The 15,374-nt window shown below is 43.7% G+C and overlaps 2 protein-coding genes across 5 annotated transcripts; one reads left to right on the top strand and one right to left on the bottom strand.

Annotated features, from left to right (window-relative positions):
* The first annotated feature begins 47 nt into the window (after positions 1-47).
* On the top strand, positions 48-5,099 carry LOC125750367 (myozenin-2-like). Of its 4 annotated transcripts, none has more exons than XM_049028101.1 (7): positions 140-278; positions 928-1,014; positions 1,111-1,213; positions 2,004-2,158; positions 2,928-3,084; positions 3,209-3,392; positions 4,153-5,099. In XM_049028101.1, exons 3-7 carry the CDS (start codon positions 1,132-1,134, stop codon positions 4,334-4,336), a joined length of 762 nt encoding a protein of 253 aa, XP_048884058.1. In that variant the 5' UTR covers positions 140-278; positions 928-1,014; positions 1,111-1,131; the 3' UTR covers positions 4,337-5,099. The 4 variants fall into 4 exon arrangements, with proteins under 4 accessions (XP_048884057.1, XP_048884056.1, XP_048884058.1 ...); XM_049028103.1 differs by having other exon boundaries at positions 928-1,004; XM_049028100.1 differs by lacking the exon at positions 928-1,014 and having other exon boundaries at positions 48-188.
* Positions 4,203-14,267, bottom strand: LOC125750361 (pre-mRNA-splicing factor RBM22). The gene is made up of 11 exons (XM_049028085.1): positions 14,158-14,267; positions 13,092-13,145; positions 12,864-12,893; positions 12,578-12,710; positions 12,297-12,397; positions 8,770-8,942; positions 7,357-7,557; positions 7,031-7,195; positions 6,794-6,882; positions 6,260-6,391; positions 4,203-6,162 (listed from the first exon to the last, which is right to left on the bottom strand). Exons 1-11 carry the CDS (start codon positions 14,209-14,211, stop codon positions 6,014-6,016), a joined length of 1,281 nt encoding a protein of 426 aa, XP_048884042.1. The 5' UTR covers positions 14,212-14,267; the 3' UTR covers positions 4,203-6,013.
* Between the last annotated feature and the right edge of the window lie 1,107 nt (positions 14,268-15,374).

Raw genomic sequence — 15,374 nt, forward strand, 5'->3', positions numbered from 1 at the left:
GTGCCACCCCTCCCGGATCATATTTTTATTAGCCGGGATGCTGAGGCAGAGGGCGTGAATCCAAATCCTTCTCGCCCTCTACGCCAAACAGTCCATCTTCTGACTAAAATAAACCCGTGATGTAAGAGTCCAGGAGACACAGGGAGCAGAGCACAGCTGTTACCCTACAGACGGACACTCTCTGAGTGGTAAGCAAAAGCATCACTGACCCATTTAAGAAACCCCCACAGGCTTCCAGAAGCAGACGGCTGTACCAGTACGTCTACAGCTACCAGCAGGTAAGAATCGCTCTCTGAGCAGTGCTTGGCTTTCTAACTTCCTGCCTTGAAGTGACTTGGGAACGACAAACTTCTGGCCCATGTCAGATACACGATATCTCCCGCTGCCTGCTTTATTAAAGACGTGCTGTCAGGCCCATAACGACGACTTTTAAGTCTTCATCATCATTCCTGGCATGTCATTCGTCAGTTTGCTTCATGGGTTGGGAATCATGCCATGGGATCTGAGCCAGCTGCCATCTCTCGTAGCTTTACATTAAATTCATTCGTTTTAATGCCTTCGTCGCTTTGTGGATGAGGGACGTCTGTCAGACGTGGATAATTGTGCAATGCATATTGAGGCTAAAGAGAGGGGAGTGAGACAGCAGGTCGTCTATCACCACAGGTTAGCACTAGGCGATGACTGATGAGTTATGTGAGAAGGGGAACATGATTTCACTACGTTATGGCATATTGGATACTTATGCTACTAGAGTGGAGCTGATAGAGTACAGATTAAAATCTATATGTATGTAGCAAAACAATTTGGCATGAATTCAGTTTTTGAATGTTTCTTAACACTGTAATTAACATAACTGTGATGCTGACATTGTTTTTATGAGTTTCTCAGGTGTTTTATTTCAGCTGTTAAACCTTCATATCACTCCAGTCAGGGTCACTGAACTTTCGTGCTCTGTTACCCCTGTCCGGGGTCAGCGGTTAGAAGATGCTGAATGGATTTTCAGGGTACATAAATGTAAATGTTTTATTTTTGGACTGTATTTAGCAAAGACCTCTGTGAATGTTTGATGTGGCATGAAGCGATCAATGACTTGATGCTTCTTCCTCATAGTGTTCCACCAGAAAGTAGAAGATGCAGATGCAGAAGCCGTATGGTGACATGACCAGGCAGAAGAAGCAACAGGCCATGATTTTGTCAAAGGAAGCTCGGGGAGGTAAAGAATAATAATAATAAAACACAAAAAAGAACCTTATTTTTCCTTATTGGTCCTAATAATATAGCTAAACTTGAAAATCAGGTTTTTAGGATCAATAGCATATCACGGTACCATTTATCAATGAATGAGATTGCGATGCCTTCAAAAGAAGCTTCTTGATGTTTGTGGACTGGAATGATCTTGTATTCCAGCATGACTGCCCACTCAGGAAAGGAAACTCTAGACAGGCTGATCATTCCAGGCATAGTCCAGGAGTTTTCATTCAACGTACGATTTTCCGATGATCGCAGCTCTCACTTCGACTCCAGCGCATGTTTGGAGAGCAAATGTGACGTCCGTGGTGCAGTTTATATCGACACACCAAGGCAGCTCCTGACAGTTTTTGGCACAGACTCAGAAATATGGTAACTGTTGCCAAGAAGACCTACCTCAAAAACATGCCTGAGAACAGCCTATTTATAATGCGTTACCCACACAACCGTACCCATAACAGACATAAGCCTTAGTGTATCCTTGAGTCTATTCTGAGACTGCCAGGTTAGAACAGTCAATTTCAAAATGGCTGACGTCATGCTTAAAAAAAACATTGGCACCATACAAGTTAATTCAGAAAAAAAAACCTGTTTTTAGGGCATTTCTTCGCATGTAACAAAGAAAATCCTACTAAATGTGGCTCTAATACAAAGAAAATACGTCCACTTTGAATTTATCACCACTGCCAATGGTGTGTCAATCGAGGCTTGCAGTATTTGTCAGGAGTACCTTTTTGCATGTCTGTTTGCCCCAGAACGCTTGGACTTGGGGAAGAAGATCAGCATACCAAGAGACTTGCAGATGGAGGAGCTGAACCTACAGTCCAACAGGGGTTCACGTATGTTTCTGGAGAGGCAGAGAAGAGTGGAGAGGTTCACACTGGAGACTGCAGCAGACGCTTCTGGAAGCGTAAGACACCAGCTATGGGCTGTCTGCTGGGAAAACTTCCCGAGATCGCCGAGAACCGCTGTAAAAGCTTGCTTCTGGCAGTTTGGGAGCCGTGGCCCCAGAAGGCTCAGCTATAACAGTTTTAGGCCCCATCGCATTTTCTGCTGTGTTGCTGGTACCTGGTGTGGAGAACTATTGTAAGCGGAAGGCTGCAACATAATGAAAGGCACAGCAGAACGGAAATGGGTGATGCAACTGCACTGCTGAACTGGCATAGGAAAAACAGTCTGTTTATTCTACGGCGGTAGTGAGTCAACCTTTGCAAAAAAGCCACATTCATTTTAAAATCACCATGAATCAATTATTTATTTGTTGGCATGACGGCTTAGTGGGCAGTATTGTTGCTTCCAGGGTTGAGGGTCTGTGTCCTGCCCATGCTCTTTGTGTGAAGATGGCATGTTCCAGTAATATGCAGTGATATGCAGGTAGCTTTCCTAACATATGATTGTGTGTGTGTGTGTGTGTGTGTGTGCATCCCAGCCTTGTGCCTACTGTTGCCTGGGATAGGTTTCCCTTGCAACTCAGATCAGGGCAAGTGGTTAGAAGATGGATGGATTTTTAGGTTAGCCAACCCCGCTCCACTGGTCTATATAATGGTGGTGACTAAATAATCTCGTTAGTGGCCACTATGAAAGAGATAGATGAATGTTGGAAGCTGGCTGAGTTGGAAACATGTAGTAACGGGCTGGATTCCCTTTTAAAGTTGTGAATAAATCCTCATGTGTTGCAGCACCAAGAGCTGAACCAGACACAGGAATCACGAGGCATCCTTGGGGGGAAAGAGAACATTCGCACTGAGCTAATAATCCAGCCAGGGCGGCACAACCTGGCATCGGCGCTGAATAAGGCATCAGCCAAGAAAGGGAACCCGGGCACTCTGGCCCCAGGTAACTCCGCTCCAGCCCCACGGCTCACTTCCTCCAGCTACTCCAGGGTGCTGAAGGATGGTGGTGTTCGTGCGGCATTATCCAAGTTCCTCTTTTCAGAAGTTGTCCCTGCTCCCCTGCCCAGGTTATTCTGGGCCTCTGAAGGAGATCCCTCGTGAGAAGTTCAACGTGACAGTGATCCCAAAGTCCTACTGCTCCCCGTGGAGAGAAGCTCTCGGAAACAACGAGGAACTCCTCAATACTCTTAACTCCCAGGTTCCCGAGCCACCTCAGAAACTCCAGCCAGCCAATTACAGATGCTTCAACAGGTGAGTTTAGGAAGCCCAACTTTAGATTCATCAAACCTTCTCCAAAACTGAGCAAAACAATGGTCCCTTCATAGACAACGACCACCCACAAGTTGAAGCAAATGGGCAGTTGTGCACAGTTTGAAGTCGAAAACATATGACAAACTACTTTTTATCAACTTAAAAGTGGCTCTGAGCTTAACTTGGCATTTGTTCATATTTCCATTCCGTCGTCCAAGTGGAAACCAGATCATGGTTTGCGCTGCAAACTTCTTGGACTTCAGTCATCTAGTGTCTATTTAAAACGTGGCGTGGAAAGACAACACCCTGAGCCACCGCGTAACTTTCAGTACCCCCGGGACAGACTGGGCACACCAGGGATCGCATTTCCGAACTGCAGAGAACATTGCGTCACATTGCTGAGATAGTCAAAAGAACAATGTATTGCTTCTTTACGTGGTTTTTGGGGAGTCGGACGTATTTTTTAACGCTTGATCCAGGTCCATCACGGCAGTCGTTCTTGGCTATGATGGCAAAATGTTAAGAAACATCTAAAGGGGCAGATAGGAATCCTTAGGCTTTTGAGCTCAATCCTCAAAATCCCTTAATAATACAGTGACAGACTAGCAAACCCTTGACTATTTATGTGGTCACTGCACTGCTCTCTATCATCCATATCATCTATCATCCATCTACCATCCATAATACTTAATTTCTGTAGCTGCTGCAACTGCACATAATAAACGGTATGACTACAATCCAGACACTTCCTATTCCCCAGAGCCCCAGTGCCGTTTGGAGGACCCACGAGAATGAAGGTAATCTCACCGATCCAGGTGTTTGAGTGCCAGGAAACCCCACCAGAACCCAGCAAGACCTGGGACCGCCTGGCCCATCGCCCCAACTTTAACCGGGCGCCACGTGGCTGGGGAAAGCTGTACACCCCAGAGTCTAATGAACTGTGAGCCGGGGCGGAGAACGCCTGAAAACACCAAGCTGCACTATGAGGGACTGAATGACCAGACTATCACCTAATGGTTCTTACGACATTCAACAGTGACACCGTCCATGTTCCAGCATGTGGGAAAACCTGAAAAAAAATTACCTCTAAAGGTTCCACGTAGAAAGACCTATGAAGACACCCTTTGGGTTGAGTCTGAGACACCAGCTGGGTCTTCCTGGCTCACACTGTACAACATACCAGGTCTGATCTCTGTTGCTTAGGACACAAACGAACATCTTTGAAATCCATGCCTTTCACAGCAAGACAGGCATCCCCAATAATACAGACATAACCCTACCCCTGAAAAAGCCTTTACACAATGAAAACAACGGAATACCCCCAGATCTTCAGCAAGCCACCTGCTTCTCACCAGAACAGCAACATCAATACACAAGCACACAATCTATCACAAACAGGGCTAGATCAGTTACTGCACAGGTCAAATTAGATAACTAAATCTTCTTATGCTGCCGTTTTTTATTTAGTTATGTTTTTGTAAATGGATGAATGATATTAATACAATCCTGCTCCAGAAAATAAATACACATAAGAACAAGCACAATCAAATTAAAAATGTTTGCTGTTTATAGCATCTAGCTGTAGAAGGTGCAAAAAAAAAAGTTATGTTTTGCTACACCAGTGTCTAATCGTCCAAAGGAGTTTGTCTGTAATAATGAAGAAAAAAAAAAAACGACCTGTGAGAAATAAATTACTATGACAGCTTTTTTTATTGAAAAATGTTTTATACGTTAAAGAGAATGACAAACGACTAGCAGACGGGGGTTTGTTCCGGACCTGAAAAACGTCGGAGGAGGAATGACTCCTGACCACTTCAGGATTCACATGGTGTAAGGAAGACATTTAGAAAACACTGCTGAATATCTTAGATACATATCCAAGACTTAAAACAAAAATCCAACTATCAAATGACAAATGCAGGGGATAAGTGACAATACGGTTTCCACGGTAAATATATGACATATGTTCCTTAAAAGGGTCCAGCAAATATGCTTTAAGCAAGACGAGCAAACCAGGAAATATGCCTCCATGTTCAGCACTCAGAAAAAGTCCTATTTCCCGGCAAGCGAGTCACATTGAAGGTCAGGAGCAAGACGTGCGTGTCTCCGTAAGTCACAATTCCTGTACTGTGCTGTACTCGTCTTCTGGCATCTGGGTCCGGTCGTTCTCACCAGGCTTTTCACAATACAGAAGTCAGCATCCTTCTGCTCCACCTCCCTAAAAACCACACCGACAAACCGACTCCGACCCCCAAACACAAAGCAGTACTGCAGGCTGAGACCCACAGACGAGGGGACTGTTAAAAACTCCAGAGGGACACAGCCATGGTTTACACACAGCACAGATCCAAGGGTCTCAAAGATTTAACCCATCTCAGAATTCAGACCGACACAGACGACCTCAATAAAAATGAACGGTTTCTGCAAAACAATACAATTCAAGTAACTGCCTGATGACTTAAAAACTTGAAGCCTGGGGAATGTTTTAATTTATATTATTTAGCTTCAGTTAGAGTTAAAACTGGAAAACGTATTAAGTAACTGTGGAACCAGCCATTTTAAAAGCCATTTCCCACTTTAAGAGACTAGAGAGGTGTGGGACTCCCAAGGCAGCCGTAAAACTAGGATCCACCGTGGCGGCTGGCGTGGGCACCCATGCGCTGAGGATCTTGGGAAGGGTAATGGATCTGACCAGGAGGTCTCAAGGACATGGGTGGAGGTGGAGGAGGACCCATGGAACCCATGGAATGAAACATGGGAGGCCCAAAACCTGAAACAAGAAGAACAAATAAATAAATAAATGCATCTACACTACTTAATTAGGAGTTCCTTTAGTGGCTTGGAGGACCACAGCAAGCCCGGAGTACCTGGAGGTGGTGGGTTTGTGATGCCAGGTGGCGGAGGTAGGCTCATGTTCATGACGGAGGGGGATGTGCTGGGGCCCAGGTTGAAGTAGTTGGCAGAAGTATCTTCTTCTGATGATGGGGGTGGAGGCAGAGCTATAGGCAAGAAGAAGCAGCCAAGGATGAGACACTAAATCAGGGGGGTAATTCCACAAAGCAGGATTTCTTGCTTCGCTAGATAACTTGTCAGATTTAAGGTAGTCCAAGCTAGATGAACTTCATCTTTCTTCACTTATATTTAGCTACCTTAAATCCAACAAATAATCCGGCTAAGCAAGAAATCCTGCTTTATGGAACACTGCCCAGAAGTGAGCCGATTCCACAAGAGAGAGCTTCCCAGAATCACTACCCGCAGCCTTGAGGTTCTGTCTATGTATGAATCATCCGTGTTAACTAATCCTATGCATCTATCCAATTTAAAGTGTCCCCCCCTCCAAGCTCTCTGGACTAAGCAGATGAACATTCTCATGCAGTCCTGGGATGAAATCTCTCTTTCACCTCCAGGAAGGCCTGGCACCAGTTCCAGTTTCATCCCCGACTCGCTCAGCCCATCCCTGTCCTTCTCCTTGCCACGTGCAGCCTGGGACCTGAAACAGAAAGACAAGTTCAGGCTGTAAAGCTTAGAGCGCCCCCTCCAGGAATGGGTAATAGGGGTTAACAGGACAAAAATCATGACTCGTGAGCTGAAGGGTCGCCACAGGTCGACCACAAGACGAAGCTGGGCGCTGCCCTCACCTGCCCCACTTGACGGTGAGCCTTCGGCCGTTGATGATGAGCTTGTTGAAGGATTTCTCAGCGGCGAGCTCGGCCGACTGCCGGGTAGCGAACTGGATGAAGGCACACTGCTGCCTCTGGACTATGGTGGTGGTGCGGATCTCCCCAAACTGGTAGAAGTGGTTCCTGAGAAATGGAAGAAACCAATCCAAACCAAACAGGGTGTTCATAACAAAGATATTATCTGGATCCGCTCTACCATCCAATAAAAACAGGCTCTTGCTATTGCTTAGACTGCAAGGCCCTGCCTGCTCATGGGTCCAGGTCCCACTAGGGACGACCCTCACCTGAGGTCCATCTCGGTGATTGTGTCTCCCAGTCCACCCACATACAGAGTGGTGATGGTCTTGTCTTCAGGCGGGTCCAGCCGGGGCATGGCAGAGGCCCGTTTCAGCAGCTTGTCGGCCACAGGGTCATTGATGCCGTAGTAACGGTCCTTAATGTTCTGGTCGGCCAGGGGATCGTCTGGGTCCGTGGGTTTCTCATGCCTGCAGCGAGGTGGACAAAGTACATGCAAATGAACGGAAATACGAGTTATAAAAAAAGTCACATAAAAACGACTACATGTAAAGAAAAAAAAAAAACTTTTATAAAATGTACCAATTTAAAATATTGTAAACATTTATGGAAAAATACTTAATAATGTAAAATTTAAACATTTCTTGTGTAATGGCACCCCCTAGAGTATATAAATAGTACTACACTGTCACTATCTCATGGTCACTGGGCTATGCTTAGACAGTCTTGCCGAAAACCCTGGGGAAAAAAAGAAAAAAAGAAAAGAAAAAAAACATGCACACATCCCTACATCGCTTATCCAGTACTGTGTCGCTGAAGCCCATCCTAGGGAACACAGGGCACAGGAGACGGGACACTATAGACAGAACTAGGCCTGCGTGATGGGCGACATCAATATCGCTAGTACAATATTTTGATGGTAATTTCAGAAACGCTATTCCAGTATTTAGAAGTCTTGGTGATAAAATGAGCGTGGAAGGTGGGAGGGGGGTGTCCCAAAATACCGTGGTATACCGTTTCTCCATAATGCCACCCAAGCCTGGCTCAGGCTATCAATACATTTTGCAAAGAAATTTTGCAATTGTAATTATTAACTAATTAACATTGATTGCAATATGTAAAACAAATAGATTAATTCAAATGAATGAATGACTGGCTGAATACAGAGAGTCTATTGTCACTTTCTTCTGCATGATTCCCTGCAAGCGCTCAGACAATCAATCATGATACATTTCTGAGAAATTTAACAATAATGAGTAAGGGGTTGAATAGAGAGCAAAAACTATGTTTCCACTGTATGGAAATATTTTGGTTTCCACAGAGAAGACATCGAGCAGCAAGTGATTTGTCCGCAGAGTTTTGAGTCTGCCGTCACACCTCACAGCAACACCAACTTATCCGACAGTCTCTATTGGTACATATAGTGTATTATGGGTACATTTTCAAATCTGTTCTGCTTTATAAATATCACAATGTTTATTGCAAAATACCCACATCACCACAGTTTATATAAGCAGATATTACTGATGCAACTCCAATGATGTGGTTTCTCCAAGGTTGGGCTGGCAGGGCTTGAGACTCGAAGGGACCACCTTACCGAGCAAGTCATTGCACTCATCCACACCCACCCACTGGGAGCAGACACGAGGTTAGGAGGGGAGGGGAGGGGAGGGGGCGCTCACCTGTAAGGACACTCCTCGCCCCTCTTGCACTCGCCCTTCACCCAGAAGGAGCAGATGTGTGGCCGGTTCCTCTTGTAGTACGGCGTGGTGCGGGCCAGCTTCAGCAGCATGTCGCTGGAACCAGGAACCTTGCCCAGCTGGCCCACAGGTCTCGTCCCATCCGAGGTCTGGATCTGCAGGGGTCACGGGTCCCGTCAGATCAGCAGATTCCCGACCATCGTTTTCAGTCACTGTGACAGTAGCTTTCACACATAAATCGCGGAAAGAGGGTTAGAATGCTTTCATTCTGCTCTGCACGTTTACATTTTGAAACAGATCAGGTCAAAAGGGAGACAAGATAATCGGCAAGATAATTTGCTTTAAGTTTCAAGGAGGAGCCACGCAACGCAGGCCTTAAAACAGAAGAGTAATTTCATAACAAGTCCAGCCAATTCTTAGAGAAATTAGATCGAGTTTTTTTTTCTCACTCAAGAAGAGTACTGGCTTTTATTTAACAACACAGCTAAGTCTGACCATGTAGAAATGTTTCCCAGCAAACAACCTGCAAAACGCCAAGCCACGTGACTGATCTGGGGCTGGGGAGGTGACATTCAGTCATCAGAAACTACTAGCATCATCTATACATTTTAGTGGAGAATGTTTCGTATAATTTACGCCAAGAGCGCAGATCTGGACTGTAAATATTCCGGCTGGGAATAAAAGGAATACAAAGTGTTTTGTGTGATTCATAGGTCTCCAGGGAATGAACCTACAGTGGGGGGGTTTACACAAAATGAGTGGTTATAAAAAGTAGTACAAGAAAATACCAGTGCGAGCGAAAAACAATGGGGGGGGGGGGTGCCACATGATGTTTACCTTAACAAACACACCTTTATTAATTTCTGGAAAGTTTGCTTTTTCTCAGATGATTTGTTCCACAAGCCAAAAATATTCATTAAAAAATTTATACAAAATATAAAGTAAAAATACATAAAACAAAAGTAACCTGCACTTTACTTTTGAAAAGAATCGTGAATGGTGTGAGGGAAACGAGAAGAGGGGGGTTATTTTGTAGGACGACTTTCACCATTACTAACGGAATCACTGCTATCTGTCGGCTCACTGGAATCTTTTCCTTTTTGTGCGACTAACGAGGAACCTGTCCAGTGACGGCCGCTTTTGCCTCCTTTTCGAATTCGTGGAAATGTGGACATTGCAGTGTCGTTAAACAGGTTCATCACTCGCACTGCTACACCCTTATTCGGGTCGTACTTTCCTACTAAATTTTGACTACACAAGTGAGGGACGCTGACTGAGACTGAGCATGGGAAACGATTACCCACAATCCCACAGCGAGAGAGAGAGAGAGAGAGAACCACCATCGGCCGAGTTGTGATCACGTGACGCTAGGCAGACAAATCCTATACATAATACTTGTATCGCAAGACATCGCTCGTTTATCAAGATAAAATTTATTTAAAATTTTTGCTCGTCTTGCAAAACACTTGCAAACCAAGTTACTTGCAATCCGAGGTTTGACTGTATTCACAGGCTACAAGCTTGTTTCACTGAGCAGCACCGTTCACCTCTTCTACTTAGTTTACAGCAAGTCAATTTCTGTCGTTCATTTATGCATAAACTCCCATCCTCCACCCGCTAACATGCAACATGCCTTTGTGTTAAGGGTATAAATCACTGGTGCCAAGGTGACTCGCTTACGATTATATTGGGATTATTTACTGCATAAGAAAACTTTAATTTCCATTTGATTTCATGAATTGGTTATTCCGAGAACCTAAATTCAAAACTAACTTCACGGAAAAACAAAAAAAATCTGAAATATGACCACGGAAACTTACATACTATGAATACAATACGATGCAGAGCCTCGAAACATTAATTTTTATTGTTCTTATTATTAAACAGAGAAAATAAGCCAGTGTAAGCTGCCAAAAGGCAATTATTGATCTGTACAGAGAGAAAAAAAAAATAAAACAAAGTAAGACCTACTGATGTCAGCAAGGCTAACTAGCGGTGCACCCATGTGGCTAACCTCTTAGCCACTTTTGTCGAAGGGGGATTGGGGGCATTTGCCGACAATGAAACCTGCCCAGCTTGCCGGCACAGATTAGCTGAATAACGTCACATCATTGTCTATTCTGTGAAAAACGAAAGATCGATCTTCGGGCCAGATTTCATAATGAATTATTAATCTTGCGAGCTTGTCCCCTGCCACGGAAAATGGCTGACCATCCTGTGCGATCATTTCCATTATTTCAGCTGCTGAGTCTTTAGCACTGATGCTGCTAACTTTTAATACAAAGTTTTAATAAAGTCGGCAATACTGGACTGACATCGGCCCAATAGCCTGATTTTTATTAAGCAAACGCTGATTGTTAAACCATCCATCACGCATCTCTAAGGCTAACATTACATTTTACATAGCTAGCTGGTTACCCCAGAGCCTTCACCATTGCTATCGTAACTAGCAAACATGACTTTTTTTGCACTACAATAGAGGTTTTTCCCGAAAACATCATGTTTTCCCGGAAACAATCATGGCTATGATTATGCTAGCCATTAGTGAGCACTCTGCGCTAGAAAACGACAAGTCTCCCAAAAGCGTTATAGCCCAAACATCATTAAGTAGCGCTTCCTTTACAGACATTAATGAGCCTTACCTTACTACCTATGATCAGGAAATTCACCTGCTCGCCATGCTACCTTGCACGTCTGTCGCAGCACGGAGGATGTTGCCCCCCAAAATCAATTGCAACTGATCCTGATCAAAGAAGTAGAATCACCATAGATAGCCTGTCAGGAGAGATTCATCATGATGCGTTTTTACACCTCTACTTTGTGTAGTGACATAGATACATATTTTTAATGATCATAGAACACACTCCTTTGATGGTGGTGATGGGAGGGGCAACTGCCAAGAACACAGCAAAAAACAAACAAATCTATATTTGTGCCCATAACACTGGTTTGACAACACAACCAAAATAATTTGCCCTTCACAGCTGTCTCTCTGGCACTCCCCCTAAAGAAATCTGTCAGCATTTCACCCGTTCCGAACAAGGCATACATGTGCCAAAGGATCCTGATTTTAGGTGATATCACCAAAATAAATGTCTACAACAAGCTCCATTTCACTCCACTGAAACCACAACTAACCATACAATCTAAAGTGACTTAGCAAGCAAATGCATGTATCCAGTGAAAACAGGTGTCATCCATAGGCCTACTAAATGTCACCTATTTCAAATCGGTTTGGACAGGGAACAAAAATTCTTAAATCACAGACAGTGTTGACTTAAGGAACAAGCCAGAGACCCCTCTGACCGGCAAAATGATAGACTTGGGGGGGGTCAAAAAGTCAGGAAAAAGTAGGACACATCCACAGCTGAATAAAATGCCACGTGAGCACCCCGAGCTCAGTATTAACATTTCGAGGGATGTGGCAACAAGGTCACATGACCACAAGGCATGCAGCTCGCCTGAGGCTTTGTGCTACGCCTGCACATTCCCGTTCAGTGACACCCTACCTCTCTCTCCATGTTCTGGGTGTAGTACTCCTTGTTCACATCTGATTTTGGCATGTCATCCTTGACCGCCAATCCCGTGTCGCGCACCTGGATCGGCAGGCCTGACAAAATACATTCATTGACAAAATACCTCATTTGTGAAATTTACAAGGCATAACAACTAAATCAGAAATACTTCACATTAATATGACCACACAACATGGAATAAATCAGCATTTCATAAGCTGACTGGGAAATGCACTGGTAAGGTAAACTAGGCCTCCCGTTGAGCGGAAACTCACCGTACTCCAGGTCCAGCAGGCACGTCTGACACACGTTCTTCATCTTGCTGCACGTCTGGCACACCTCAGTCTTCTTGAAGCGCATTCGCACCCCCGGGCACCAGCGGAACACTGTGAAGGGCCGTGCACAGATCTGTGGGGGGTGTGAATCACACAACATGCCCATCACAAAAACACAACGCCTCGAGCACCTAACTGTCGCTCAAACTAACCTCATAAGTAACAAACTAACAACAGCTGCAAGCATATGAGAACATAATGACTGAAATGGGGTCCAGTTCTTTACCTTGCACTCCTTCCCATACTTTTCTTTGGTCTACGGAGGGATTGAAAAACACACACACACCATTCACATTAGCATGACAGGTGACTTTTTACATAGTTAGAAGAGAGACTAGATTGAGGAGAGATTTACAACATGATGTCTTAGGGGGATAATTTTATAAGTGATCAATGGTCAAGACACATTAAAGGATGCCAAGCAAATGTGGCCATTGCTAGTTAGCTTTCTTACCATACGGATGTAGGGGTTTTCCCCCAGACAAGTCTGGCAGAGGATGGGAAAATCCTGCATAAAAAGTTCACAAAGAAACAATCACACCACTTGCCAGTTAACTATAATGGGTCGGATGACATATGGATGACTTACTAGCAACTTTTGCATAATTCAGGACTGTGGGATTACGCATTTCTCAATTATGGTATGAAAGGTATGCCTGTTAAATCTCATCTGAAGCAGGCAGAACCCAGGTGCAACCAAGTAGCTCAAGGAAGTGGGGGTACAGAATTACCCAGAAAAAATAACGTCCACGGTTAGCAACAGACTAGTGTCAAGCTACAACTTGGTTGAACACGACCGGTCCGGGGACTACCACAACATAACCTGAATTACTGTTTTTAAAAACATGACACTGTTTTGCAGTTATTTATAAATAGGACACCAAGAAGTACTAGGAAGTCAATTACTTTGAACAAACGATTACACTAGAGTGACTAAAACTCGATGTCCTGCGAACTGAAGGCGCACTGCCCATGATTTTACAGTCTATGAAGTGTCAGCATGCCTGCAATGGGGCAGCTGTACAGATATCATCACAGTTTTTGGGCAGCTTTATACCCCACATCCACAGTAAAGTGCACTCCTAATTATTTAAAATGCCATTTCTATGAGGACCGAGGAATACATAAACTCGACAGCCCTTTAGTACATGCTAAAGTAAACCATTATCTGTTTAGACGTGGTAAGTATACTGCATTAACGGCTATTTATTTATCACTGACATAAATAAAACTCTGTAATATCAAAAATTACGAGACCACATGGAGCACTTCATAGACAAAATCAGCTAAAAGACTCAACAAATGCCCACAGAAACACACATGCTCTTTCCTCCATGTCTGACTAAACATCATTGGAGGTTAGCAGGCCGGCTAACTCTGTAAGAAAAACAGGCCTAGAACTCAACTTCTAGACTGTACATTTCAAAATAGACTCATTTAATGAGATCGCAATACTTAAACACGTGTAACCGTGTAATGAACAAGTGAAAAGAAAATTGTCTTGTGTTTTTCAAACGTACCGCATCTTCCCAGTTTTGCCGGTTGTACGTATTGGATCCTAAAGACGTCGCCATCTTTGGCCAAGCTATCCCAAAATGCAACGCGCCAGCCTATCAGTATCCCAGAGTGCAGTGCACGAATCAGAAGTAAGGTATAGTACCCGTTACGTTATATTTTGTAAACTGTCATCCGGTAATTACAGCATTTACCGTTATAACTTGATGTGGTCTTGTTTGTACACAATTGCAATATTTCTTGCATTTCTCGCAGATTTTGTTTGCAATAGGCATCCGTGTTTTTTTAATTTTAATGACGTCTGTTGGCCTCATTAATATCTATTCATGACACAAAAGAGCTTCACCTTTACATTTGATTCGTCGATTTTATTAATATTTGCTATTGTTATTGACAAACATTAGTATTTTTTTATTGTTTTTAATTTTTTATTTATTATTTTATTTGTCTGTTGCTTTTATTGGTTGTTCATTTCTAATTTTGTATTTCTTCACACATATTTTTGAGGACATCACCTTCTGCCACTCACCAATCCATCCATCTTCCGATTGCTTATCCAGTACAGAGTTATGGGGAACCTGGACCTGAGTAGAGCCTGGATCCTATCACAGGTGGCATGAGGCACAAGGCTGGTGGTACACCCTGGATACCAGTTCATGTGAAACCAAACACAGGCTCAGAGTCACTTCTCCAGGGTTGCCAACTCTCACGCATGTGGCATGACACTCATGCTTCTACACTCTCACGCTCACACAAGAAATCTTACGGCAACTCTATATTATTCCATTATAAACCTAAAATTAGCTACATCGAAATTGTTGGGGCAGTTTGCAAACCATACAGGCTATTTACAAGGTAATAAAACTGTTACATAAATCTAAATGTTTGTGCATAATTTGGCAACCCTAATTACCTTTCATTCTTCGGAAGTTCAGCCTAGCCACATTTATGCCTAGTTGACTTCCCGACAACGTGTAAGTTTGTGATGTGCCCCCACTTGTACATCTCTGGACAAAAGCATCTGCTATATAAAAAAAATTGTAAAGGCTTCATACATGTTTCCAAGCAGAATAATTCCAAACTTAAGCCTAAAAGACAATGAACAGCTGTGCCTTTATCAGCGTCTTTGTTGATTAAAACAAAAGAATGGGGAGCTCACATTTTCATGTGACTGAGGAATTACAGCTTTCAGCTAAGACCCCAGAGCCCAGTGTTTATGATT

This window comes from Brienomyrus brachyistius, chromosome 10 (genome assembly GCF_023856365.1).
Source record: "Brienomyrus brachyistius isolate T26 chromosome 10, BBRACH_0.4, whole genome shotgun sequence".
Lineage (NCBI taxonomy): Eukaryota > Metazoa > Chordata > Actinopteri > Osteoglossiformes > Mormyridae > Brienomyrus > Brienomyrus brachyistius.

Bases quoted from the DNA above. Each gene is read 5' to 3' on its own strand.
- LOC125750367 (XM_049028100.1), top strand. From the start codon at position 1,132: ATGCAGATGCAGAAGCCGTATGGTGACATGACCAGGCAGAAGAAGCAA. The intron at 1,214-2,003 runs GTAAAGAATAAT...TGTTTGCCCCAG, and splicing joins GTCAAAGGAAGCTCGGGGAG to AACGCTTGGACTTGGGGAAG. The intron at 3,393-4,152 runs GTGAGTTTAGGA...CCTATTCCCCAG, and splicing joins AATTACAGATGCTTCAACAG to AGCCCCAGTGCCGTTTGGAG.
- LOC125750361 (XM_049028085.1), bottom strand. From the start codon at position 14,211: ATGGCGACGTCTTTAGGATCCAATACGTACAACCGGCAAAACTGGGAA. The intron at 12,894-13,091 runs GTAAGAAAGCTA...ATCCCTCCGTAG, and splicing joins AAAACCCCTACATCCGTATG to ACCAAAGAAAAGTATGGGAA. The intron at 6,163-6,259 runs GTACTCCGGGCT...TTCTTGTTTCAG, and splicing joins CACAAACCCACCACCTCCAG to GTTTTGGGCCTCCCATGTTT.